The 26,038-nt window shown below is 49.5% G+C and overlaps 1 protein-coding gene across 4 annotated transcripts in view; it reads right to left on the bottom strand.

Moving 5' to 3' along the window:
• The window catches only part of ASCC1 (activating signal cointegrator 1 complex subunit 1), a 34,186-nt gene that overhangs the window by 6,830 nt on the left and 1,318 nt on the right, over positions 1-26,038 (bottom strand). For 2 of the 4 annotated variants that reach the window (XM_027711102.2, XM_027711106.2), the window contains exons 2-9: positions 25,841-25,965; positions 24,675-24,777; positions 23,625-23,722; positions 22,060-22,238; positions 16,432-16,568; positions 14,235-14,354; positions 10,190-10,311; positions 8,456-8,535 (exon numbers count right to left, since the gene is read on the bottom strand). In XM_027711102.2, the coding sequence (XP_027566903.1) occupies positions 8,456-8,535; positions 10,190-10,311; positions 14,235-14,354; positions 16,432-16,568; positions 22,060-22,238; positions 23,625-23,722; positions 24,675-24,777; positions 25,841-25,949 (948 nt within the window). In that variant the 5' untranslated portion in view covers positions 25,950-25,965. Of the gene's footprint in view, positions 1-249; positions 1,623-8,455; positions 8,536-10,189; positions 10,312-14,234; positions 14,355-16,431; positions 16,569-22,059; positions 22,239-23,624; positions 23,723-24,674; positions 24,778-25,840; positions 25,966-26,038 lie in introns of those variants that run through there. The other 2 variants (XM_027711107.2, XM_027711104.2) reach the window with 2 other exon arrangements.

Below are 26,038 nucleotides of genomic sequence, written 5' to 3'. Positions count from 1 at the left end.
TTTGAATTAATGCTTGTAATACATCCACAGCTTGGGATGGAAAACACTGGAGAAGAGCAGAGAACAGTTGCCCTTCCAAATCATCTGGCGAAAGCACAACTGCAGTTCCCATGCCAGATACAGCAGGAAGGCGCTGACTCCTTGGCAAACTGCTGGGTTACAGAGCTGATACCAGCACCAAGCAAAAAGGATTGATAGAGGAAATGGCAAAGAACCACGGATGGATTAAAAATATCTTGAAATGTGCAAGTAACACTCGGAAACACTGACAGACTCTAAGAGAGTGCACTGAACTCCAGCAAACTGGATCCCTTAGAGCTCTTCTGATCAACCTCCTTTGCTGCACAAACCACAGCCTCCAGTCCTCTGCTTTTTGGATCCCACCTACCTGTTTAATGTGCCTCACTCCCCCACAGACCTGCCAGGCCCTCTGCAGAAGGCTGTTACCTCCACAGCTGCCACAGTTCCCAGGCTGCAGCACGTGCTGTCAGAGCTCCTTCTCCCTCACTCCAAAAAATGCACCAAGCCCCCTTCCATTTGTGACCCAAACTCCCCCAAAACTACAACAGACAAATCCCAAACCAAAGCCCATGGTGGCCCCCAGAAGACGAGACACAACCAGGCACCATGTCAGGATCTGGGCAGTTTGTTCAATGAACACATTCTTTTTCCTTCTATTTTTGACTTTCAAAATGTGTTTTCTGAAACAACTTGGTGCCAAAAAAAGAAATACCTGATTCCTGTATTATTCACCCTGGACACCACTCCACCACTGATTATCTGTCAGAGGTTTAATTGTGCTTGGGAGCTCGCCAGGAATAATGCACGAGGAGCGTAGGAAAAGCAGGTAGGCAGGCACTCATCCAGCGAGGCGGCTCTTCCCGGCATTCCCAGCCTCCTCTCCAAATTAGCAACTGCTTCCTTTTCGTGGCTTTTTTTGAAGGACCGCTGGCTGGGGGTCCAACACTTTCCAGTCCTGCCCAGGTGTCACAGGATGAAGATGTCGCACGGAGTCCCAGGGATGGAAGGGAGGGTTAGGAAGGACAGGGAAGGCCAGATGTCACCGGGGCCATCACCAGGAGCACCAGCCACAGAGCTGCAGATTGTTCTGTTCTGCAAATGTGCAGCTGGCTCTGGAGTGTCTCTCCATCCCCAATATAGCATCCAGTCCTTCCACATGGATAACGCAAGGAACAGCCCTTCCCCTCTCCTTTTCTTTCAGCCTCTGGCAGGTTTAAAAGGCAGCAGCAGAGGCCCTTTCACCTCATCTCCTTTGGGAAGAATAAAGCTTGCAGACTTCAGGAGGGACAGAATCTTTGTCATAAAAGTCCCACCTCCCAAGTCAGGAGTATCTCCTCTGTGACACTGGAAAATCCCTTGGGAAGCAATAACAATATAACCATCGCTCTCTGGAAAAGTACCACCAAAGTAAGAAGATGCAGCACACACGGAGCTCGGGGAGAAAGATCCAAGGCATGTGATGGGAGGCTTCTTCTTCATATTTTTATTTTCCTGAGCCAAAGTAAATGCCACATAAATGCCAAGAAGCTCTTGGTGCGTTCACAGATGCCGTCTCCTGGGTGTTCTGCATGCATTCCACGTAGGAATCATAAAGTGACAAGCTGAAGAAAGGACCAGCAAAGGTCATCAGCTCCACTGTCCTCTCCTTCCCCTAGGGAGGAGGAGCTCCTTGGTGGCAGAACTTGGACTAATATCTCTGCTCCCTCAAAACAACCAGGATCCCCATTTCCCAGCTCCTCTAGAGCAGTACTTCATTATCCTTCCCTTTCCAAGGATTTTCCTGCTCTCTTGCTGCAACTTAAGCGCATTATTTATGGCTCTACCATCAGAGCATGGAGGACAAAGTATCCACTACTGGATACTAGAGGATACACTACTTGAACCTTCACATGCTGCCCTCCTTCCCTTTATTAACTCAAAACAACTCTAAGTCTTTCCAGCCCCAGCTTGTAGACATTTTCTACCCCTCCAATTATCTTACTGTTGCCCCCTGGGCTCTTTGCACCCACCCACGGTACCCAGAACTGGGTGAACCCTTCAGCCAAGCATAGTCAGAGGTTTACCCTGCAGACATTGGCCTCTTTCTTTTATTTCCAGAGACCACCTCCTAACCCAAACCCTGGCCCATGGGGTTGGTATCGGGCACTTCTCCACCCTACACTGGTGCCACCGCTCCCTCCCGCCCTTGTTTGCAGCAGCCTGTTTGTTTCCACCCGATTTCCCCAGACCATTTGGAGCTCCGCTCCCTCCTGCTCACACAACATTCCTGCCTCTCCCCAGCTGGGTTTCACCTGCAGACCGAAGAGGAGCACATTTCCTGCTGCCCATAACACCCTTCTGACCCCCACGGGTGGGAAGGGTACGAGGTTTTATGGGTCTGTGAACATGGAAGCGGCCGATCCTTCCCTGACTGCTGCCCTGTGAAACCTCAGCTCCTCATAAAGCTGGAGCAAAGCCACCTCAGCTGCCAGAGGGTGATGCAGCAGTGGGGAGGGTGACATTCAGCAATAGTCTAAATTAATCTGTCAGGCTGGATTTTTTTGCAGATAGAATTGGCTGGGGCCAGGTGCAGGTCTTTGTTCAGCTGAGATCCTGTCCCTCCAGGGTCCCCTGCCTCCTTCACAAGCCAAATCCAGTAGCGCTCCTGCCACTGCCACACTGCAAAACCTTTGCTTTAGCTCAGGGTTTTGGGTCCGTTCCCCCCTGCCACAAATCCATGAAAATTCATGCGCTTGAGGAAATCAGACCCTAGTTGCTATGGTGAAAGGCATTCTGCAAACTAAGAAACAAATACAAGTGGGACATTTGGAGGTTACCAGATTTTTGCACATCTTTCAGACAAGAATAAAAAACCCTTCCAGCATGTTAAAGGCTCCAATAATTTCCCAGACCCTGCTATGCTTCAAACATGAGGGATTTATGGTACGACTTAAGGAAATTAATAATCAAGCACTGCATTTCTCCAAAGAAGCCTCATTCCCGTGGCTCCTATTATAGCAAATGCAGCAACAGTTTTTAAGAGCTGGGTTTTGGCTTTGCTGAAGAGATGCCAGGAGGCTCGAGATGCATCCGGGAACACTACGACAAGGAGCTCCCACCAATGTGACCTACTCGCTCCACTCACTGAACCACCAGGAGGAGGAGTCTGGCTACAGAGCCAGTAATTCAACTTGGACAGACCTGGAAAATTATCCAGCAGAAGGGTCATGGCACCTTTGGGATGAACTGCCTACTTTTGCTAATCAGTGGGTTGGGTTTTTTGCACATTTAATGTGTTGGGTCCCTGCCTTCTATTAAGACGCTGCTGTAATTCAACCCCTGCCAGCTCCACGGAGAAAAATTGTCCTCCTAAGATCAAAGAGGTGATGCTGCCTCCGCTGGATAGTGGCAGAACAGGGATCTCAGGGAGATGAGGAGGCAGGATGCCCACTGGGTGGGAGGCAGAGGCACCCACAGCACTACTGAAAGGGCTCAGCCCCTGGGCTGGGTGGGACTGCAGCGGTGCAGGGGCAAGAGAATTCAGAAACTTTATAGCCCTCTCAACAAATCCTCCCTCTTCCAGCACTCACAGTCCCTGCTAAAATTAGTCAGAGAGGTGCTGAGCACCTCTGAAAGGAAAACAAAGAGGCTTCTCCCCTTCTTGGTAAGGTCATCAAACAGATCCCTGTCACACAGACCTAGCACAAACCTTCTGCACCTCCTGCACTGCGTTCTCCTCAGCAGCTCAGCTTCCCCTCAACACCTCCAGTGCTGCCTCCAAGGCCCAAACATTCCAACAAAGACGTTTTTCCTCTATTGTCTAGTCTGATTTTTCAAATGCCACATCAAATTCCTGTTTCATCGAATGCAAATAACACGAATATGCCTTTTTTCCCCCTGAAGAATATAATTCATAGGAAAGCGTTTTCACAGCAACCCCAATTTAATCTCCTCCTTTTTCCCCATGATCATACAAATGATCTCCAATCTCATCTGCTCAACTGTCACATCCTGCCATCCCACTGTTGCTCTAATTGCACACTGCTGAGCCCCCTCGATCGCTCCGGTATCTCTCCATAATGGCAGGGTCACACCTGAAGGCAGGAATTCTCCCCTCTGCAAAGCGGCATCGCAGCCTTTCATTTCTGCTTTTGATTCTTCTCTAAAACCCAGGTGAGGAAAAGCACTGGCTTATTTCTGAGACAACGATGTTGCACCACAATCTCTTATTCAGTCTCTTCTCACCCCAGTGGATTTTTTGTTTGGTATTTTTAACTCTAAACTTTCCAAACAGCCACCTCCCGTTAAGTGTTTGTTCCAGTTGCCAGTCCTACTTCAGATCTACACCTTCACCACCTCACTGAGGATAACAAGATGTTCTTACCCTTTCCAAACACCAGGCAGTCTTGATCCTCACTTAATGCCGGTTCTTTGGCCCTTTGATTTCACCTCAGCTAAAAAGTACATCAGGAAAAGGCTCAGCCTCCTTAAATCCACAAACAAAAGTTACACAAAAGGCCTGGGTCCCAGTGGCTGCAGAACACGAGACACACTCCCCAACTGCAAGTGGAGTTGGCTCTAAACAGGGGCACATGTTTATTTGTTTAGTGCTTGATGGTCTTGGGGTATTTTGAGGGCCATGATTTTTCTTTTTCATTGTATCTCTCTATATGGCACTGCATCAAATGTCTTAAACTGAACTGCTGCATGCCACTGCTCTTACCCAGCAGGACAGGCACAGTAACAGAGAACAGTACCAAATTCCTTTGCTACGTCAGCTCTCCAGTATATCAGCCAGTAAATGCACTTTCCTCCGCTCTAAGTGAAAGCAGATATAGTCCCATAATTTAATACCCTAATGCAGCCCTAAAAAGAAAAGGAGCCTCATCAAATTATGTCTTGTCTGACCTAGAAGCCCTCCCAGAGCCCCACTGCTGGAGCAGGGCATGGCAGCATGTGCCACTGCCTCAGCTGATCCAGTTCCCAGTCTTCCATCCCAGCTTAAAGTCTCCCCTAATGCCCTAAGACATCAGATGTGCAGCTTTCTGCTGCTGTACCTCAGTAGCTGTTCCCTCAATATTTAATCTTGTAAGCTGTTAATGCACAGATCTGTGCTAAGCAGCAGGGTTCAGCTTTTTCTGTACTCAAAAATTTGCTTCCTTCTTGTCTGAACGTGGCAAAGGCCATTCTTTCACTCCTCAGACCTCAGCTCGAGCCAAAAATCGTTCCATTTTAAACCAGTGAAAGCCCAGGTGGTTTTCTTCCTCCTGCAAGCCTTCCTTTCCCTCAAATGCATCACAGCAATTTTTGGCCGGGCGGTCCCTTCGCGTTTCTGTTTGTTTTTATTTATTCACTGCAGCCCTAGTTTTTTTTCCACCGAGCGAAACAAATAAAAGCCCGGAGGCAGCGCAGCCCCGTCTCCGGAGGTGCCGGCAGCTGCCCCGGCCGCCTCCGTGCCAGCGCCGTGCCAGCTGCCACGCAGGGCACGCGGCCACCGCCGGGGACACGGGAGCAGGCAGGGCAGGGGGGCTGCCAAACCAGCACCTCTCCCGGGCCTGGCCCTGCCCTCACCCTGGGGAAGGAGCTGCCCATGTCTCTCAGCCCTGAATCGCTGCCTCCTCCCTCCGCTCTCCAAGAGATGAGACACTTTGCTCCCGACCGGAGCGCGACTCCGGTACGTGACTGGGATGTTCAAAGCCACTAGCCAGCCTAGAAGGAACGCATATCGCTTCCTGGGAAGTGGTCCACGAAGCATCTCCAGCTTTTTGGGACTAGACTAGGCAAGCACAATGCCAAAGCTTTGTGAGACACAAATCTGTTGGGTCACACAATCCCTTGGGCTCTCAGCTCCACCTATGCCAGGAAGCCTTTTTCACGGATATTCTTCAAGACAGAAGTAATTTAAACTCCCCAAAGCAACTCATCCTACAGAATCTATTTTCTGAGCAGTGTGGGAAGGTACCGGCCTGCACAGCCATTTATTAGCACAAATAGGAGTGTGTGTTTAACTCTGCGGAACGGGTAGAACAAAGGATTATTAAATAAAATTCCGATTAGTTCAGCTGAAAGCAAAATACCAGCTGGAGCCTGGGGTAACGCAGGCATGGTATCAGCAAACATGTGCTGCCAGTGCATCTGCACACACACACCCCCCCAGCTCTGACCACGGGGAGCCTCCTCAGCCTGGAGCAGCAGAGTCACGGTGTCTCCGTCGAGATCCGTGCTCCCATAGCTCAGGTCCTGCCCTCTGCTCGGCAAAGCCTTTGGCTGCACAACGGGAACGAGAGGAATGAAACCCGAGTTTCCCCACTTCGTGCCCTCCTGCCAGTAGCCACGCTTTGTCAGCGTTCCAAGTGGGAACACGGCCACTCGGCACGGCTGTGGCAGAGTCCCACCACCTGGAATCACACGTGGCTCTCCCTCCCACCACCCTGCCTAACTGCAGCCATATTCATTAACAGCCTGTCGTTTAGATCCTAGTGCAGAAGTTAATGAAGCCACTTTGTGAGAGGGCAGCCTCCCGAGCACAAGATAAATAATGGATATAAAAGCGGGCTGGGAGGGAACCGGCGCATCCTTGCAAGGTCACGCTGGAATGCATCAGTGGCTCACTGAGGCTTGGGCTCCTCTGGTAAGAAGCCTGGAGCTATTTATGACTCATGTAATTAATTAATGCCAACGGGCGTTCTGCTGCAGGCACGTGGGAGACCAAAGGGAAATAGGAAGCGAGCAGGTTAGGAAATGTGGTGGAGGTGGGAGAGGAGGATGACATTTCTTGCGGCAAGACAGGCTTTGAAGTAATTACCAACAGTCCAAACAGCCAGCAGCTCCTTCGGCTACGTCAGTACAAAATCAATTAGGAGCTTTAAAAATGCATTGGCTCGTATTGCCGAGAGCATCAAGAATAAGGAGCGGCCTCGGAGGGAGGGCAGTTGCATTTCTGAGCACCACAAGACCATTCCCCCCCCCCCCCAGCCCCGATCCTCAGACCCCACAAATGGTGTGACCGGCAGAGGGAGCATCGTTAATGCCTTCCCGATCACAAATGCTTTGGAACGAGGAGCACTGAGGGAGACCCCCAGTTTGATTTGATGTTTCTGTAAAGCCTGAGGACAAGTTTAACAGAAGCAAGAGAAAGCAGTGAAGGCGTACGCCGTGCAAGCCGAGTCCCTGCAGGCACTCAGGGCTCCTGACACACCTCCACTTCCCGGGGCCGGCTCTCCCACACCGGGAGCTAACCAAAACTTGCAGATCACGTCAGGAAGGGGACCGTGTCTGTGGCTTTCCTGCTCCAGCTCGCAATACTGCAGTCTCACACCGCACACTCAACGCGTGGCGACGCTGAGTCATGACACCGCGCTCGCACAGACCGTTTGAGGACAATGAGAGCTTAACCTAATTTTGTCCCTTTGTTTGTCCTCTGCACAGAGGAGATCAATCACTTCCACTCCCTGCCTTCACAGCCCCCTGCATCCACTGCCTAATACATTATTAAAACTGTAAATACAAATAAAGAACACCCTTTCCCTCCTCTGGGAGGACTCTGAAGTCTTTCTGGGCAGTCCAGCTCCCAGCCAGGCTGAATCCTCTCTCATGTTTCTTTGTTGCCAGAATATCTCCTAAACGTTCCCACATGTATCCATGCATTGTCCTGGCTCCCTCTTATCAGAGCTGCCTGCAACAAAATCCTCTCACACAATGAGGATTGCAAATTTGCTTACAACCCAGTGCTGTTTGCCATTTCTCCTCCTCTGTGCATCTCTTTTCTCTCTGGACACTTGTAGGGGTCAAGCAACCACAGCCCCACTCTGCCACAGCCATCTGGATGAGCAGCAGAGGCTGCCTGCATCCCAATCCTGGCTGGCAAAGCCTGGGAGGCTGCGGGATGCTCCCCTTCAAGCCTTACCCACCTCCACAATGCAGGATCGTGTTTTCCATGCTCTGATCACTACCAAAGCCCTCAGATCCTGGCTGGTGGGACTCCCTACTGCTACCTGCTATTTTTCTGGAGCAAACCCATGCAAATCAATAGCAGAGATTAAAAACAAGAAGAAAAGAATAAGTGAAATGAGAGTCAGGTTTAGTTTCATAAATATATATGAGTAGAACAAGAGCAACAAAGTGCTTCTTTCTGGTGGGTTGGGAATCAACAAGAGCCTGAGTCTCCAGGGTAAAACAGGAATGAAGTAAATGACAACATGAACACCCACTTAGCATTCGTGCTACATATTCCTGCTCTGAGCCTCAGCAGCTTCAGGAATGCTTCTGTTAAATACTGTAATGCTCCCAATTAGGAGAGATCTGGATTGTTTATTTTCTAAACAGATTTCCCCCCCCCCCCTCACAGGAGATCCCATAAGCCTAAGACAAAAGCAGTCTTGAAGAGGTGTTTCAACCTCTTTTGGCTATACAGTATCCACAGCTGGGCCCATTTCCCTAATTGTTTCATACTGACCTTGAGGATATTTCGGCCATTAAATGACTCCCGCTCCTTGAAAGATGATTTACCAGTCATTGTGTTGTTTCGCTCCTCAGCTGTAGACAGAAAAGCCACCACCAGAATGAGCTTCAGATGGGAGAACTCTGTGTGCTGTACTTCACCCCCCACTCTCTCCCTCCCCAAAGTCAGCTGCCAGCTAATAGACCTTGTTCTTAGTGCAAAAAACCCACTTTCCCTTTTGAAGGGAATAAGGCAGGAAAGGAAACAGGCAGCCTCTATCGGGATCACCTATGTCACCTGGAGGAAAGACCCTAAATCAGAGCTACAGGCTGATGGCTCAGTGCAACACACCTGCTTCTCTCTGGCTGATTTTAATGCCACATCCAGCCATGCCAGGGTAAAAGCATCACCTGGAACAGCACCAAATCCCAGGCTGAGCGTGCCAGCACAATGCCAGGGGCGATCCGGATCCGGACAGCACCGACACAAACCTCTGCCGCCCGCTCCGGGGAGCACATCCATGTGCTGTGGGTGCTTCTGCTGGGGTGGGCACACAGCCACACAGACATTCAGGACAGCAACCTGGGCCTACAGCGACTGCCAAATGCCTGTGTCTGAGATCCATTTCCCCAGAGCATGTCTGGATTTTTATATAATCCCTCAGTACATGATCTGTTCTTTCCACAGGACCTCTGTCTCACTCGGTGAATATATTCAATATTCCTTTTTCATCTCCAGCATTAACTATGAAGTCCCCCTCACATCCAGCCTGCTATTCAAATCCTGTATGGAATATAAAGCAATTTCCACGGCTGCCTGCAGAATGCTCTCCCCATAGTGTCTGAATGCCTCACATGCCTCATGGGGTTGTGCAGAATAGAGAGTCAGAATGCCAGGCATAGCTGCCCATGTGCCTCCCATCACAGAGAGCCACACTGAGCTCACGTTTTTGGGTCTCGATTTGAGACAGAAAATTGTGCTTATCTGACTTCAGGACCAGGCACATGCAAAACCTGCCCAGAAAACCACGACACAAATCACCTGCTCTTATCACTCTTCACGCAGAGACTCAGAGAGGCAGCAACTAGAGAATCCCCAGCACAACCCACTGCGCTGCACGGGGGTCACCGTGGCAGAGCACACACACGTCTGTACGTGGAGAACCAGGCTGTAACACACTGCCCCTCCCCAGACACGATGCTTTTGAGGCTGCTTTATAAAGTAACGTGATAAGAACAGACTGCCAGAGCAGACAATCTCTTGGCAGAGCTGGCAGACGCCATACACTCAAGAATAGCTCACATTCAGCCTCACAGCCGTCTGCATCTCATTTAAGGAGAAACACACTGGAATCACGCCCCTAAACCAACGGGCAATCTTTAACTTGACCAAAGAGGATTATGTTTTCATCTTGTTTAAAGGTCAGCACAGCACACGGAGTTGTCACCCAATTTCAATTTAACACTGGGGCACAGAGAGCCCAAGACTTCAGATGGTACTTGAATGTTCCTTCCTGGTCCAGATCCTGCGAGTGCTCCTGGGTGACAGGGTTTTTGAATCTGTGACTCTGCTGATGGCTTTTTTAATTTTCTCCTTGGTTTTATCTCCTGACATCCCCCCACAGCCCTGCAGGTATTCTTGAGATTAAGAAAAATCACACCATTGAAAAAGCAAACAACAAAAGCATTTGCTGAGCAGCAGGACTCCTTTAGATGCATTTATCAGTAAGGATGAAGGGTCTGTACGTACTTGGATCTTTCCTGAAGAGAGTGTTCATGACTGTAGCGTGCAGCTTCACCCTGTCCCATTCTTTGAGCATCAGGCCAGAGGCCACAAACCGCTCCACCAGCCGATCAGCGATCACCTGCAATCTGGGAAGACAAAAAGAGAAAGAACAGAGCCACGTAAACTAAGGAGAAACCCCTGCATCATCAGCTTTTGGCTTTTCAGCCGGGAGGGCAGCAAGTGAGAAATGAAGTCTCTGCACGCACACAGGAAAGGGAGCTGGTCCCTGATGGAAAGCGAGCAGAGACATCAAGATTCAGTTCTAATGCAAAAAGTTCTGGCTGTTTCGCAAAGCTTCCTCCGTGATGGCTTCTGCTGCAAATATTCCAGGAAGAAGGGCAGATTTAGCACAGCAGAGAGCTCGTTCACAGTGACAGATGTTACTGGGAGCTGAAGGATGCATCTCTCTCCTGCCAGGAAACACAATGTGACTCTCCCTGCAAACGCTACAATCTGCAGACCCGCAGGGGCTTAGGCACCTTGTGTCCCAGAGGATCTGCTCAGGGACTGCTGGAGCCTGGACCTTCTGTGTCCCAAATAAGCAAACCAGTCACTGGACTTAATTTCTGGGAGAGCCCAGAACGTGGTGACAGAGGGCACAAACCCAGACAGCACATCCCGGTGAACACTCCAGCTTTGGAGCTACTGAGCAAGCAGAACCAAAAGACTCATTCCCACCTTTGTGTCTGCCTTGCTTGGGGATGAAAGTGGCTGTGGCTGCCGGGATCTGTGGGCAGACCTGTCCTGGGATAGGCAGCAGGAGCAGGAGCAGAGCAACACATATCCTGTGCCTAAAGAGCTGAAGGAAATTCCAGGCTGCTGCCATCCCCAAAAGATTTCCACAGTGCCTGAGCCTTACCAAAAGCAGCGAGGATGTGACAGAGCAAGAGCTTCTCATCCCCAAAAACAAGGCCAGAAGGTACTAAGCCCATGCAGAAGGATCTGGGCCTCTCTCAGCACGTCCCAGGGATTAGACAGCTTTCTGCTCCGTGAGGTCCCACCACTTTGGTGCCTCAGCTGCAGCAGAGCATGGCTGCTCTGAGGCTGGTCCCCAGAGCCCGGGGCTGCCACGCTCCAGATGCCAGCTCCTACCCCACCACTGGCTTTGGACTGCCCCTCACGGGCTGCAAGCCCCCATGCGACTATTCCAAGACTCTCAAACTACCAATTGTCATGGCTTTCTACATTTCCTGGCTTTACTTCAGTGATTTTTAAAATTAGCAATGACAAAGATTAAATGAATATCATTACAGACAATACTAAAACAAATTAACAGAGAATAGCTCAAGTGAAAATGGTGCTTTATTACGTTATAAAGTTAATCAAGGAAATAAAACAAATTAGAATGAATTATAATGGAAATTATTTGCCATGTGGGAGGCATCAGAGCATGATCCCTCTTTCAGTCTGAGCCATTATATGTGCAGAAGGGCTTGCCAACCCCTAATTCTGTCTGCAGTTACGCAAGCTAAGTCAGGATAAATCAAATCTCCTGCTTTACAGCTTAAGCTGATCAAGATGATCCAAAGATCAGGAAGGAACTCCACCCCTCAGCCATGCCAGCAACTACACAGAGCTAACAGGACATCTTGCATGAGACAGGAAGGCACACACCTCTCTCCAACACAGGCTGCAGCAGTCTGATCCAGCACAGAAAGCCACGTGGTCGCTGCTCTCCTCTAGTATTGGCCTTGCAGCTCAGAAACTGCTTTCTACCCATTTCCCTGAGCAAGGCACAGCAGGTTTCAGCAGGCAAGAAGTGCAAGGAGCTGCTCAGCAATGGTTTGTCTCGCAGGCCAGAAAACAAAGCAGAGTTTTCTGGAGAGATCACCATTTGTTCCCTCTTTACTGTTGGTCCAACACGGTGTCTGCTGGAATCTCAGTGGAAGCAAAAACTGCTCTCAATCAACATAAAAATACCTGCTTTCACCTCTGCAAAGCTAAATGGTCTTCTGGATGCTTGCTAACAGTTAAGGAACCATATCAGGGGGGAAGTGCCAGATGAATTAATTTGCCCGTGAGGGCAGAACCAGCCTGGGCCAAGGATTAAAACTTCAATTCCTTGGCCCTCTCTGAGCCCACTGCTATGAAAAAAACAAAACAAATACTGTGGAAGAGAAGCCTGGTAGCCTCCAAGTGCCACAAAAAGCACAAGGTCTGAGTTTGGTCAAAACCTCAGCTAACAGCTCTCTGTGAAGAACAGATGAGACACCGGCCCTTTCCCAGAGTGGTGGTGGAAGGGGTTGTTTTCAGTTTGAAGGCAAGGTGGATTTGAAGCCCTTACTTCTCTCCCCTGCCCAAAGCAGCTCTGCCACCCCTGATGCACATCAGCACTTTTTCTAGCATTATGGCTAAGTGGGTTCTCAGCAGAAGGGATCCAGCTGGCACCTGAACAGACCACAGTGCTAGTACCAACAATCCAAGCTGTCCTCAGAGGCAGGCAGACATCACTGGCAGTTCAGGCCCTACTTATGCTCCACAGGACACTCTTCCTGCTCCTCAGGATACTCTCCCTGCTCCTCAGGCTGCAGACTTGTTTCCAGAGGCAAGCAGGCTCAGAGAACCCCAGAGCTCAGTGACTCAGGAGAACAGGCCCATGCCTCAGCTCTCAGCTGGTATTTTAGATGCTCTCCACAGCAAACCCACTGAAGGGCATTTGGGTCACCCAGTGTCTGCTTTCTTCTCATCTTTCCGAGTGCTTCTGCCTTCTGTCTCCCTGTGCTCTGTCTCCTGGCTGATCTCTAGCTTGCCCTGGTTCTCCACCCGCCTTGCCTGTTTTATCTCACCTCTTTCAGGGTAGGACAGACTTCAAAGTGGAAGAGCCAAGAAAAGGAAACGATTTCAATTCCTACTGCCTCCCAGCAATTCTTACATTTTTCATTTTCCCACCCATTTCCTTATCCCACTTCCGATCTCTTATTTCAACACAGCCTCCACAGTGCGGTTTTGAGCAGGTGGCCCTTCTGTCTCCTCAGCCCTTGAGGAAAGGAGATGCCAGAACATGTCCCTTCTTCCCTGAGCCAGTCCCTGCTCACTGCCTCCCTCCTCCAGCTGCACTGCTCCATGCTCCCCTGCTAGCTCCTGCTGTCCTCTGGCAATGGGAACGGACAACAAAAGGGCAGCGCTGTCAGGAAAAGAGAAGGCTGAGGCTCAGAGAGAGGAGGCTAAAGCTCTTTTGGCTACTCCCCTTCCCTCTTTGTTAATCACAGAATCCTAGAATGGTTTGGGTTGGGAGGGCCATTCAGGATCAGGGACACCTTCCACTAGACCAGGTTGTTCCAAGCCCCATCCGTGTTTCCTCGGTCTTCCAGAAAGCACCAAAAGAAAAGGTGGTGCTGCCACGTGTGATGTACCTGCCAAAACCGAGGTGGAGGAAGGTTGTCCAGACACTGCCACATCCTGGGCAGTGCTTGTAGAGCCAAAGCCATAAGCCCCAGTGGTGAAGAGCCAAAGCCATAAGCCCCAGTGGTGAACAGCACAAACACTGACACCAACCAGGCTTCAAGATTTCACAGCAGCAGCTCAGACATTTCACACCCAGCACCCTTTCCAGGCTGCTACAGACACAGCAACTAACTCTGTAATCAAGCCATGCTCTTCTGAGAACCTTCTGGGGTAACTGGGTTTTAAGAATAATTAAGTGCTGAAGAATAGGCCAGGCTGTCCAGATTAATCTGGATTGCAGGGTGGGAACTAGACAGCAGAGGCCAAGTCGTCCTGCCTTCTAAGTCATCTCAGGAGTATCTCCTCGGCCATCTTATCCCCGTGTGAGCTGTGACTCCATTATTCAACCTGACAGGCCACTGCAGGAACAAATGACACCTTTCAGCTGCACCACCAGTGACTGATTCAAAGAGCAAACACATCACTGCCTTAACCGGTTTAGGAAGCGAGGATGACTTCATCTTCCTGACTGCTGGCCCGAGGGCTGCCAGCAGGGCCCACCAGCCCCAGAGGGTTTCCCTGGCACACCGAGGGGGAATGAGGGAAAGGGGCATGGGGAACTCACCTGTCTGAGCCATCCTTCATGCGGACTTTGGCGTAAAGGACGTCGGTCACGGCAGGGTCGTCGTTCATGTACTCCACTCCCGCCACCTCCACGGTCAGGGGCTTGCCTCCGGTGATTTGGCTAAAACCCAAGAAACCCCTCATGTTAAAAAGCAAAATGCCACACCTGCTTTTGAAATCCAACCCATAGTGCTCCTCATGCACACGCCAAATATTTGGGTTTGCTAAGGGAATGATATAAAATACTTTTTTTTGGCTATAGTTAGACACAAATTTGAGGTTATTACACAGACCACTGAGGAGTTCTTCACTTTTCCAAATCTTTCAGGTTGTCTTCACTGAAAAAAAAAAAATCAAACACAAAAAGGCTCCCTACGTCCTAAAGTTCAAAAGGCTATTGTTCCTATTGTCTTATCATCTCAAGAAGTAAAATAGTTTAAATTCATCTGTTCAGTGTTTCTGACACATATTAAGTCGACCTGTCAGTGTTCACAGGCCACCTCAATCTCCGTGGTCATCTCAGAAAACCCACCAGCAGTAAACAGCACAAGTTCTCATTCCAGAGAGGCTCCTGCCTTCCCTGTGAAAAGAGCAACCGTGACAGAGTCTCCAGCTTGCTGATTTTCGCTGGGAAAGCCGCTTGATACAGAGCACAGTTCTAAGCACACTGCAACATCCCCCAGTAAGCTGAGCTGGTTTAAAGTCAGCTCCAGCTCCTCTTGCAGGAAGGCGACACTGCAAACGCGTGCAGGATGTAATATGCACTCCCACACCTGCAAACACACTGGGAAGTGGATCTGCTTCCCAACACGCCGCCTCCTTGCCTTTCCCACCAGAGCAGTGCTCCCTGTGAGTAAGTGATGCCTTGTTTAACACCGAGGCCTGCTGGAAAGCACAGGGAGTGTCTGGGCAGGCAGATGTAACAAACACGAGTTAACAAGGTGAGTGCGACTTTGCTCTGCTCTGGCTTGCCCGTGCGACCGCCTTTGAGGTTCTCAGCTAAGATTCCCAAGTGGAATAATGATTTCCCTTCCCAGTAAGGTTACTGGGAGGAAAACAGCACAAATGTACTATTATGCACATCACACCCACAGCACTAAAGGTTATGTATTCTAAAAAAAAAAGAAAGGGTCAAAAAGGTCACATCCACCTTCACAGGGCACTGCCTGCACTTAGAAAAGGAAATGAAGGCTAACGAAGGTTTATGTGGCTAATTTTGCAAGTATATTTATTTGGGTGTGGCAGGGGAAATAATCTAAAGGTTACATTCAAGTGTTGATTCCCCCTCCACTAAAGAAAATGGGGAGCAAAGATTTTCTCCACCTCAGTTCAAAGCACTTGTGAGGAAGCTGGCACTTTCAAAACGTTGCAGGCAGAGCCTCCCCCTGGAAACGCACTTGCATTTCTGTTCAACAGCTGAACAACTGGAGCTGTCATTTTAAAGGCAGAGGTATGAATTTTGGCATTAATTCCCATAGATATCACCTGGCACAGTGTGGCCAATTCTTGCACGGAGGCAACAAATAAATGAATCCGAAGGATCCGTGCTCTGTGTGCAAAGGCTTGGCAGAAATAAATAAATAAACCCCTCCCTCAGGCCATCTCCAATTTCTAAGCTGAACAGAGATAAGCTAATTACGGTGTCGTTGGACCACATTTGCAGCTAAAGCCCCAACATCTGCAGCTCGGTGTTAACAGGCAGCGAGGCACCGCGGCCCCGGAGCGGAGCTGTCGGGCTGATTGCTCACATGGCTCGTGCTGCCTTCCCTGCACACGGCTCCCACGGCAAGCAATGCGTGTCAAGGACACCTCAGCATCTGCTCCGTGCCAGAGCCCGCTGCGGGACACGTGCACAGGTGAGGGAGCTCGGCCCTCCCCCTGCAGCAGGGACGGGGGCAGCGGCGAAAACCGCTCGCACAAAAAAATACCCGGGGGCGCACGTGGGAAACAGAAATGAGCAGAGCAGGTTTTCAGGGAGTGCTGAGGGTCTGAGCTGAGCTGCAAGATGCTCTTAGGCTCTTTGTGGCTGCTTGGTGATTTCTGCTGCTCCCATTTGAAAGGTTTCAGCCTTTTCCTAAATTTCTAGTGTTGAGAGAGACTATTGAGCTGCTTTTGTCATCGCCGTCCCCTGTCAAAGACAGCGTGCTGCTTTCCCCCCACCCGACCCTTGGTGATGACATCCCTTTTCCATCACTTACTCCACAAAGTCCTCTTTGCATTGCTGTAGGAGGTCACATGCTTTCTGGATCTCTTGTTCATTCAGGAGCACCAGCGTCCCAAGAGTCAGGTGAAGCTTTGCAGGGTTCTGGAATAGGCTGCTGCTGACCCCGTGATCCTACAAATCAGTCAATCCATCATATATTGGTGTCTTACCTCATCCACACACCCACCCCCCTCCATCAGAGGGATAAATACCACAGAGAACAGGTACTGAGCCCCTGACATCGGTACTTTTATCTCTAGTTGGGTCAGAAATGATTCGAAGTTGAGAAACAAAATTTCCCAAGCTTTGTGAGGAAGCGAGCTCAGCCTGGCAGGAGAGGCACAGTCCCACAGCTCCCTGCCTGCCTTTCCTGCTGAACAGCAGCCTGGAAGCACATTCCAACAGGCTGCAATTTGGGACCCAGGACCAGCAGCACTCACAGGGTTTCGGGACGAGACTTCCACAGATGTCGAAGCGGCAGCTGCCACCAGCAACGAACTCAACACAGGCCAGCACAGATTTAATACTTAAGTCCATTTCTTGTGCAGTAACACTGGAACCAGCTGTAGTGACAAGCTCTAAATGGTCTCTAAATCCTGTCTAAACACAGGTTACACCTCACAACACAAGCACAGCTAATACCAGCTCTGATAATTACGTTTTTCTTCTTCCCATGTGCCCTATAGTTTGCCAAGATGAATTAAGTTTAAATTCCCTTTATAAGAAGAGCTGCGTGTTGTTGCTGGGGAAGAACTGTTCCCAGGTGGAGCAGTGGTTACATTCAGCTTTAAGAAACAGGCTCTTTTGTTCTAGGATACTTTTAAAAATACCTCGAGGATGGTTAACACACCCATATTAAAAAAATTATTTCCACTTTGTGGCCATTTCCCATCAGCGCATTAAATAACCTCCAATTTTAACTCCAGAAGAAGCCAACCTGCCAGACCATAGAAGCTTTTCTCCATCTGAAAAGAGTCCACTGACTGAGAATGACAGCTTTGAAGCTTCTAGCTGTGCTCCAGACTTTGAAATAAAACCTTTCAGATGTTTAAACACTGCAGTATCTCAGCCCATCAAGAGTTCAATGCCCCACATCTCACTCAGCATTTTTCATGCCTAATGACCACATCCAGACCCTTCTTTACAGCAGAGCTTATGGGCTGGACTAGGGACAAGCCAGGCTGCAACACAGAGGCCAGGGGCTTGCTCCAGCAGCCACAGGCTGGCAAAAAACAGGGATGGTCCCATCTCACTTCTCCCCGCCTTCCCCTCCCTGCAGTAAAAACCTTGCAGCTTCCTTTAATTCATCCTGCTGTTAACATGCATGACAGAACACGCTTTCTCTCTGTCAGCCTTTTTTCCCCAATGAGATCCGTAGCCAGAGAATATTTGGCCCATCACAAAACAGCAGAAAGTGGGAGAAGGTTTGATTTACCCTCACCACGGACAACCAGCCGGTGTCACTCCCACAGCGCACACAGATGAGGTACAGCAGCAAAGCAGTTTGCAGGTCAGAAAGCCAAAGCCTCATTTTCTGCCACAGCACGATTTGTGCTGTAAACACCAACCTGCCCCACAAGCAGCCTTTTCCCCTGAGCTTTCCAAGCCCCGAGTGTGGGCTGAGAGCTGATGAAGCGATGGCACGTCACCTCCCTGAGCCACGCTACCGCTGCCAGGGGGCTCAGCGGGGAGGGGCAGTGCACAGAGAGCAGGACAAGACCCAGATAATCTTCCTACTTTACTCCCTAGTATTTCAGACAGCTCCTCAAAACCCTGCTTACACTCCCTACTCTTTCACAGGCCAGCAGATCCCACTTCTCCCACACGTAAACGAGATGCTGCGTCAGAGGGAGCTCTCCCTGGAACAGCCAACGTTCCCACGGGTGTCTCAGCAGCCCTTCATGGCTGGATACTGCTTGCTGGGATGCAAAAAGGCTGGAACCCACTTATTCTAGTCCCAGATTATGATATGCCATCAGCGACCACTATGTTGCCTCACAGGAAGCCCTAAAAATGTCTCTAAAAATTTACTGTTCAAACTTGGGTTCTCTGAGGCAGGAAGAATAATCCCTTTATGCACCATCCCTACGCGATGACTGTCCATTTTAGCTCACGTCTCTCCCTGACACTGCCCTGTCATGGTCAAAAAAAATCCCAACTCATTTACACTCAGACTGAAAAAAATCGTCATTTTCCCTCCCTCCTGCTAATTAAGACTTGGCCCTTTGCTCTCCTCCTTCAGAAGAAGGAGAAAGGGTTTTATCTGGAGTCTTCACCTCTCCTTGCAAAAGTTGTCCTTTCAAATTTCTGACCCTTCAGTAGGGAAACCACAGACCACAGGACACTTTGGGCATTCTACATGACGAGGCAAAGGATCGACTCCTTAGCTCTTCCTCCCTGGCTGCATCTGCTCTACTGACTTAAAAGCTTCACATGTTTGCAGACAGGTTTATGTTTTGGGTTTTTTTTTTCCCCTAATAACAGGATACTGCATGCCAGCTATATGCCCTCTGCCACCCTGATCCACAAACAAAGGAGTGAGCCGGGAAAACAGCATTTCCTCAGGATTGACTGAAGATCTGCAGGCTTCAAAATCCCTCCCATTCTCTGTCCCTTGCACTCTGAGATACAATATCTCATTAGCAATGTCTGATATTTACAGGTTGCCATATATTACAGCAATCATGTTGCTTTTCCCTGCTACATCTGCAGCCTGTTCAGCCTGCAAAAACTGCATTTGCACAGCTCTCAAAGACCCAACTGTGATTTTTCACAGCAATATTACTGCAAAGTCTCTTCCCTTTTCCACCTGCATGCTCAGACAGACATTTCAGTTTTCCTCACCCTGACACCTACACGACTGTGTGAGGAGACTTCCAAGGTCATCCAGTTATCTGGACCTCCCACTGCAGCACATCAGTCAGGAGCCTGTCCAGGTGAGCCCCCTCCCCGTGTTTATATTAAATTAACCTCCAGACAGCCTCCCCTCAGCTCTGCTCAGGACTGGCAGCCTGACTGTACAGCATGAACAACACCTGAAGTGTGCTGTATTTCAACACAAGGTTTATCTTCTAAAAGGTTTTAAAGACACACACACACAAAAAAAAACTTAGAAAGCACATACACACCAACATAATGCCATAAAATATAAATGAATGGTTGTCATGGTAACTGCTTCAGAGAGAAATAGAGTCCCTCACAAATGCTCAATGGCCAAAAGAAATCCTCACACACACACACCCCCACACCCACTCTCCTGGTCCTTACCCTTCCTTACTGTTATTACCTTTCATTCAAAGGCTGCAGTTTACCCAATTCTGCAATGTTTTGCACCGGGAAGAGAAACGCCCCGCTCCTGTCACTGAAACCCATTCAGATTTCTCCAAGTATCCTGAGCAATCCCGTCGCTTTGGACAAACCTATAAGCTCTCTTACTGCTCTGGGAGGCACAGTTTTGAATGACTGTTTTGTGTCAGTGATGTGCTCTCCAGCAGACCCTGCTGTGAGATGAAGTGGTATTAGAGTGGCACTACCAGCTGGAGGAGTGACTGAGAGACGGACGGGGCTGCAACACACTCCTCCAGCTAACAGGCAGCAATAAATACAGCCAGAAACCCTTTTGCTAACACCAGGAGAGGGAAGGGCAGAGAAATAAAGCACTATATATTCCTAGGCTACACGTATGCAACCCCCCAAGTACCTGTTACTGACTGAATCCTACATTTCAAACCAAAAACAGGAACTCTAGAGCTGATTTCAGGCCCTCATGGGACTCAGAGCGGTCCAGGAACAGAACAAAAACTGTAGGAAAGACAGAAGGTCAGGCAAGAGGAGATAAAATGAACATGACCAGCCTGGTCTCAGCACTTCTCTGACCAAGGTTGGCTTGCTGCAGCTTTCTGGGACAAGGAGCACGTGAAGGTTTGCAGATGTTCCCAGGCAGCTCCTTCTGAATGTGACAACACCGAGGAAAGCACAGAGATAAATTTGTGAACATGTTTCTAAGGGGATGGCAGACCTCCCAGTCTCCCCAGGCATGCAAACTGGCACTTAAGAGTGAGAAAGAGAGGAACAATGTGACAGAGACGAGATCAGGAGGGGTTTGGAGAGCAAGTGAGATCACCAGGCAAGGCTGGGCCAAGGGAGGGCTGCAGAGATGCACCCCAAGCAGGAGGCAGCACAGAGGAGCTCCCTGCAGGGAGAAGGGCTGGCCCTGGGACTAGAAACCAACAGAGGGAGCCAGGCCACCACTGACACCAGTGTGAGGTCTGGCACTCTCGGCCCAGCCAACACCTCCTCAGGCTAATGTTTCCATCCCCCTGCCTGCAGGGCTCCCTCCGAGTCAAAGTGAGCTTTAATAGAGGTAGTGCCACGGGCCAGTGGGGAGAGATGACCCTCCTGGCCCGAGGAAAGGGTTCTCATGGCATCACACTGGCCAATCCCGGGATCTGTTGGCCAATTTCAGTTGTATTTAACATCAGGTGGAAATCCCAGTGCTAGAAAGCTCCTAAAATGTCATGGAAATATGCAGCTGGGAGGAGAAGAAGGGCTTGAATCTGAACTGCCAGGCAAGACAAGACTGGAGAGCCAGCTCAGGTCAGCTCTTGGAGATGAGACAACTGACATGCAAGTGACCACAAGAACTTGAGCAAGAACTCCCCAAATATCAGATAATTCACTCCCACGGCAGGAAGACACAGGAAATTAAACTTCTGGAGCTGTGCTATCTGCACGATTGTGTTCTCCCCTCTGCAAGGCACAAGCAGGAGTGAGGGTCACAAAGGTAAGATTATCAGCCCACAGAGCCCCGCAGTGTGTGTGCAGTGCAACCTGCAGCAGCCACAAAGAGAACTCTTCTCTCCTGCTCAGAGATGTCCTCCAGCACACTCAGAGGACACAGCAGTTTAATAACACCATTCCCTCTCCTTGGCCCAGCCCACTGACACACCACTCTTGTCAAACTAGATGCACACTAAAATAAACCAGGGAATACTGAGCCTTTCTTCCATTCCATTCCTCATTTCCCTGTGCCTAACTATTTCCTGCTGCTCCCAACGCAAGATCTGAAGGCAAGTAGGAGGGACTGTCAGCACAAAGTCTCCTGGGGAAGAAGGGAAGTGATGAGATTTGCAGGATGCCATGTGCTACCAAGTCATTTCTCACTCAGCTCTGGCAATGACACCCATCTTCCTTCACTGTCAGGAGCCAAAGGAAAAGTGAAACAGAAGCAGCAGCAACCTCGTGAATTCCTATCTGGTTTCATGGTTATGTAGGAATCATATAAAATGTAGAAAGGTCCACTACATTATTTAGTGGCTTTCCTATTAAAAATAAAAAAACCCAACCCTCTTCTGAATCTTAGATATCCTCCCATCTAGGAAAACCTCTAAGGAGAACAAAATACTGTAACTAACAATTTACTAAGTAAGTCATTCCACCTTTCAGAAGATTTCACAACAGCACTCAACAAATTCACAGCAGACCCACCAACTTAAGTAACAGGCCTGTTAAAAATGCATTCCTAGGAAACAGAATAGAATAAGGCCTTCAAGGTAAACACAAAGAGCTCTCTCAACAAATGAAAAACAGTACTCTGCATTTTAATTCCCATGTGGATCCTTACTTGCGAGCATTTCTCCAACACTTCCTCCTTGAACTGCAGGAACTTCTCCTGGATGGCAGGCTGGTTGAGAGCAAAGGACAGGAAGTGTGTGAAGGGCTGCTTCTTACGGAAGCTGTCCAGGAGCACATCGATGCGTGTCCGGGCGGAGACGACACCGCTCCGCTGCTGCCCGGTGATCACTGCAGGGAAACAAAGCAACACCTGTCTGCCTCCCGGGAAGCCAAATAAGGAGTCATTAAGTGGATCGTGGTATTACACAAATACTTGTCTGTGCACTTTAAAATTAGCAATATTAGAGGATTTTGTGAACATTTCACCCAGGAGATGCCAGGGGGGAATTAGAAAAACCTGCATGCCAGCACCTCTCTGCTGTTAGTCCCAGGCTCCTGAGGAAGCAGTAGGAATCAAAATCCCCAACCACGCACTGAGAAATCCTGCCAGACTCCCCGCTTGACTTAAAATGCCTGACACGGCCGTGTTTTCCTCCGCAAAGACAGGATGATTCCATCAAAAGTATCCCTCTGCTCTCAAGAAAGTCAGCTCTGAGGGCCTAAAAAACAATAACTGAGAGTCCATCAATTCAGCAGCCCTTCAGATTTCTAGAGCACTATTTCAAGTTTTCATAAAGGCAGTCAGAGTGAAGAAGCAAAGAAAATCTATCAAGGATCAAGATGGCCTGTTATCGTTTGTTCATGCACTTCAAGGCACCAAACGGAGAACACTTGAGCTTGAAAGGAAAGAACCACAAGGAGCAAAATTTTCTTGGCTTCCTATTATTACATGATTTTAATATCTCTCAGCCTTTTTAATAGTCCTTCACAGTCCTCAGGAAGAAGTCAAGATTCACTTCTCGAGAAGTACCACCATGTTCCTGTGCAGCATCCCAGTGGGATCCCCCCAGCACTTCCTCCTCACAGCTCTGTCACAAACAGAACTGCACACCGTGCCAACAATCCCTGGAGCACACCCTAAGGAGCCCTCCAAATATCCACTCTGGCAGGTCCTGCACAGGTCAGCCCTGATGAGCAATGTCTCCTTTCTTTTCAAGTCCCTGGAAGTGATGAGAAGGAACATATGGTACCAGAAAGGCTGCTCTCACTGTCGGGATCAAGTGACAGCACCGGAACGGCAGCAATGTCATCTAAACACTTCTCATATTAAAGCACATGCTGTTGTTTATTTTGTGCAGAAACACACAGGGTTCCTTTCTCTGGATGTTTAATTCAGTTCCTTCTTAACAGAAAAGGTACTGTTTTAAAAGCAAAACCAAAAAGGGCCAAAGTTCCCAAGCCTGTCATTCAAGGCCCAGAACAGTGAAACTATTCGTCGAATTAAAATAGGTTTTTTTTTTCCAAAAAACCTTACACTGCTTTGTAAGGATTTATAGACAGAAAAAATAAAATCAGAAGAAAAGTGAAGTGATTTTCCCAGGGCCATAAAATGAGTCAGTGCTGTGTCAGAAACAGGAATTAAAGGGAAAACACCTCCTGTTCCCCTTCCCAGCTTAAACTGTGTTTTTGCAAGAGCCAGTGAAAGCACATCCATTTTGTGCATGTTCAACTCACCAATTTCTCCTTCCACTCCAGGCTTGGGGATGCTGATGGAGGTTCGAGTCTCTGTTTCCAGCCTCTTCTTGGTTTCCCCTTTCTTCCCAATGATGTATCTGGAGGCACAAAGTGCAAGAGCTTCACTCACAAAGTGTTGCTGGGCCACTCTCCACCAAGTGTGTCCGGGCAGGAGATGGCCCAGGCTCTGAGCTGGCCCCAGGCACCTGGGACCCCCAGACTCTGTCCTTCTGTGCTGGAGGGATGCACGCACACAGCACACAGATGGTGCAGGACCCCATCCAGGCAGGGAGGCGATTCCCAGGATTCCACACGTGCGCAGCCTGGGACCACGGGACGATGTTGAGCTGTGGCTCACAACTGGCTTAAGTTAAAATGAGTCAGGTGGTCCATGACAGCTCTGCCCAGCACATCCTGCCACAGCCTATTTGTCAGCTGGGTTATCCATTTCTCCCATTATCCCAGCTGAGGAAAAACTAAGGGCTTTTTTTCTGCTTTTTGCTTTGCTCAAGGTAGTCGTTTGCCAGCATCCAAATACACCACGGACCACTTTTCCTTCTCTACATTTCAGCAAAACTATTAAACTAATAAAACTGTCAGAAATAACTAGACAGAGCTTTGAACACCACAGGCTTCCCAGCAGACACTGGACTGGAGTCAGTAGCCAATTCCAGTGGTGTGTGCTTGCTCTGAAAGCTTTCACAAACTTCCCCCTGCCGGGCTGCTCGCCCCACTTCTTCCTCCCCTTCCTTCTCCCACCCTCCCTGATGCTTTTATGTTCAAGGGAAGAGATGCTCAAACGCTCTCCTGCCAGCCAGCAAGCACCACCTGCTGTCCCTGCCACGGGGATGGCAGGGAGTCGAGCGAGGCACCACCACACTGGGAAGGCAGTGCCAGTTTTCCCTGCCCGACCGCTCAAATCCACAGCACGGAACACATTTCGGAGATCCGGCGTTCACCCCGACCTCAAAAAGAAAACAAATATTCTGTGCTCAACTGCTTCCTCAGCTGGCAGCAACTCAAACAAACCCCACAGGCACACAGGCTCACTTGTACAAGGGGCTGGGAACCTCCACCCGGCTCTGGAAGCCTCGCTCAGTCTCCTCCACCACAAAGGCGTCGCAGGGATCATCGTCCGCGCAGTCACCGGGGCCTACCAGGGAAACCACAACCTCTGAAAAGTTTGGCAGCACTTTATGTAGGACAGCAGTCTCCTCCCAGCCTTCTCCCAAGGTTAAATGAAGGAAGAAACGGGCTCCTCTCTGCTGAGGATAACTGCCTTTTATTTATCACCTTGCCACCGGTTCTGGAAAACATAATGACTGCTTCTAAATCGGGCAGGCTGGGAGGCGCAGGAAAGAGGCAGTTACAGCCCAGGTTTGCTCTCAGCTGGAATTTCTGCAATTCCCACACAGTGGGAACGGTCTCTTCTCCCGGCAGGGTGGAAGCCACCAGCTTATTGGGAACTTTAAAGCCGCAGAAGAACACAAATAAAAGGTGAGGGTAGTTTTGGCCCAAGGGTTCCATGAAAGTAGACTAGAAATCCTCAGAGAAACAGAAATTCTCTGAGGGGAATGAAAGAGAATGTCAAAGCTTTGTTCAATCCACTGAAAGGCAAGGTGAGGGCAGAAAAAGGACACAACAGCCACAGCCCTTCCCGTCTGAGAAACAACACTGGAGCTTTTCTGTGCCCACAACAACTCACACACAGCTACAACAAACACACAGGCAGAAAGGTAAAATGCACCACAGCAGGAAGAATTTTCCCCCCAAAATAGGTAAAAAGCTGCATTGTAGGAGGTCAGTTTTTAAAGGCACAAACACCACAAGGACGGAGGGTCTTTAGCAGCTTCTTCTGCTGCCATATCTCCAAATAATCACACTCCAGAAAAGAAAAGGCACTTCAGGAACCTGGGAAAAACAGATGTACGGAGCCAATTTGTTTTTCCCCTTTCCTGGAGATCTTTCACACCCAGCAAGCAAACTGACCCTCCGCAGTACAGCAGCCAAACCTACTTGGGGGTGGGGGAAACTGGGATTACTCCCACTCTTCGGGCAGCAGGATCATCAGGGATCAAACAGAAGTTTTCTCCCTATTAACACTTGACTCCACCACAGGGGCAGGTCTTTGTGCTCACAAAGACACCAGAAATGACACTCAGAGCTCCCTGGGTCCCCAGGGTTGATGTTTTCACCTCTCGAGCATCACTCCTCACCTGCACAGAAATCCTCCTCCTCCTCCTGCGGGAAGGGCTGCTCTTGGATGAGATTCTTCCGGTACACTCGCCCCCCAATCCTCACCAGGGTGGGCCTCAGCACATCCATCCTGCTCCTCCTCCTGCTGCGAATACAAAGACAGCTTTGCAGCTTAGGCCAAGGGAAGGTAAATTCCACCCAGTTCCACCCCCAGCCAT

Source organism: Pipra filicauda, unplaced genomic scaffold (assembly GCF_003945595.2).
Source record: "Pipra filicauda isolate LSUMZ 115617 unplaced genomic scaffold, ASM394559v2 scaffold449_size645428_pilon, whole genome shotgun sequence".
Lineage (NCBI taxonomy): Eukaryota > Metazoa > Chordata > Aves > Passeriformes > Pipridae > Pipra > Pipra filicauda.
This window is presented reverse-complemented; position numbering and strand designations above follow the sequence as displayed.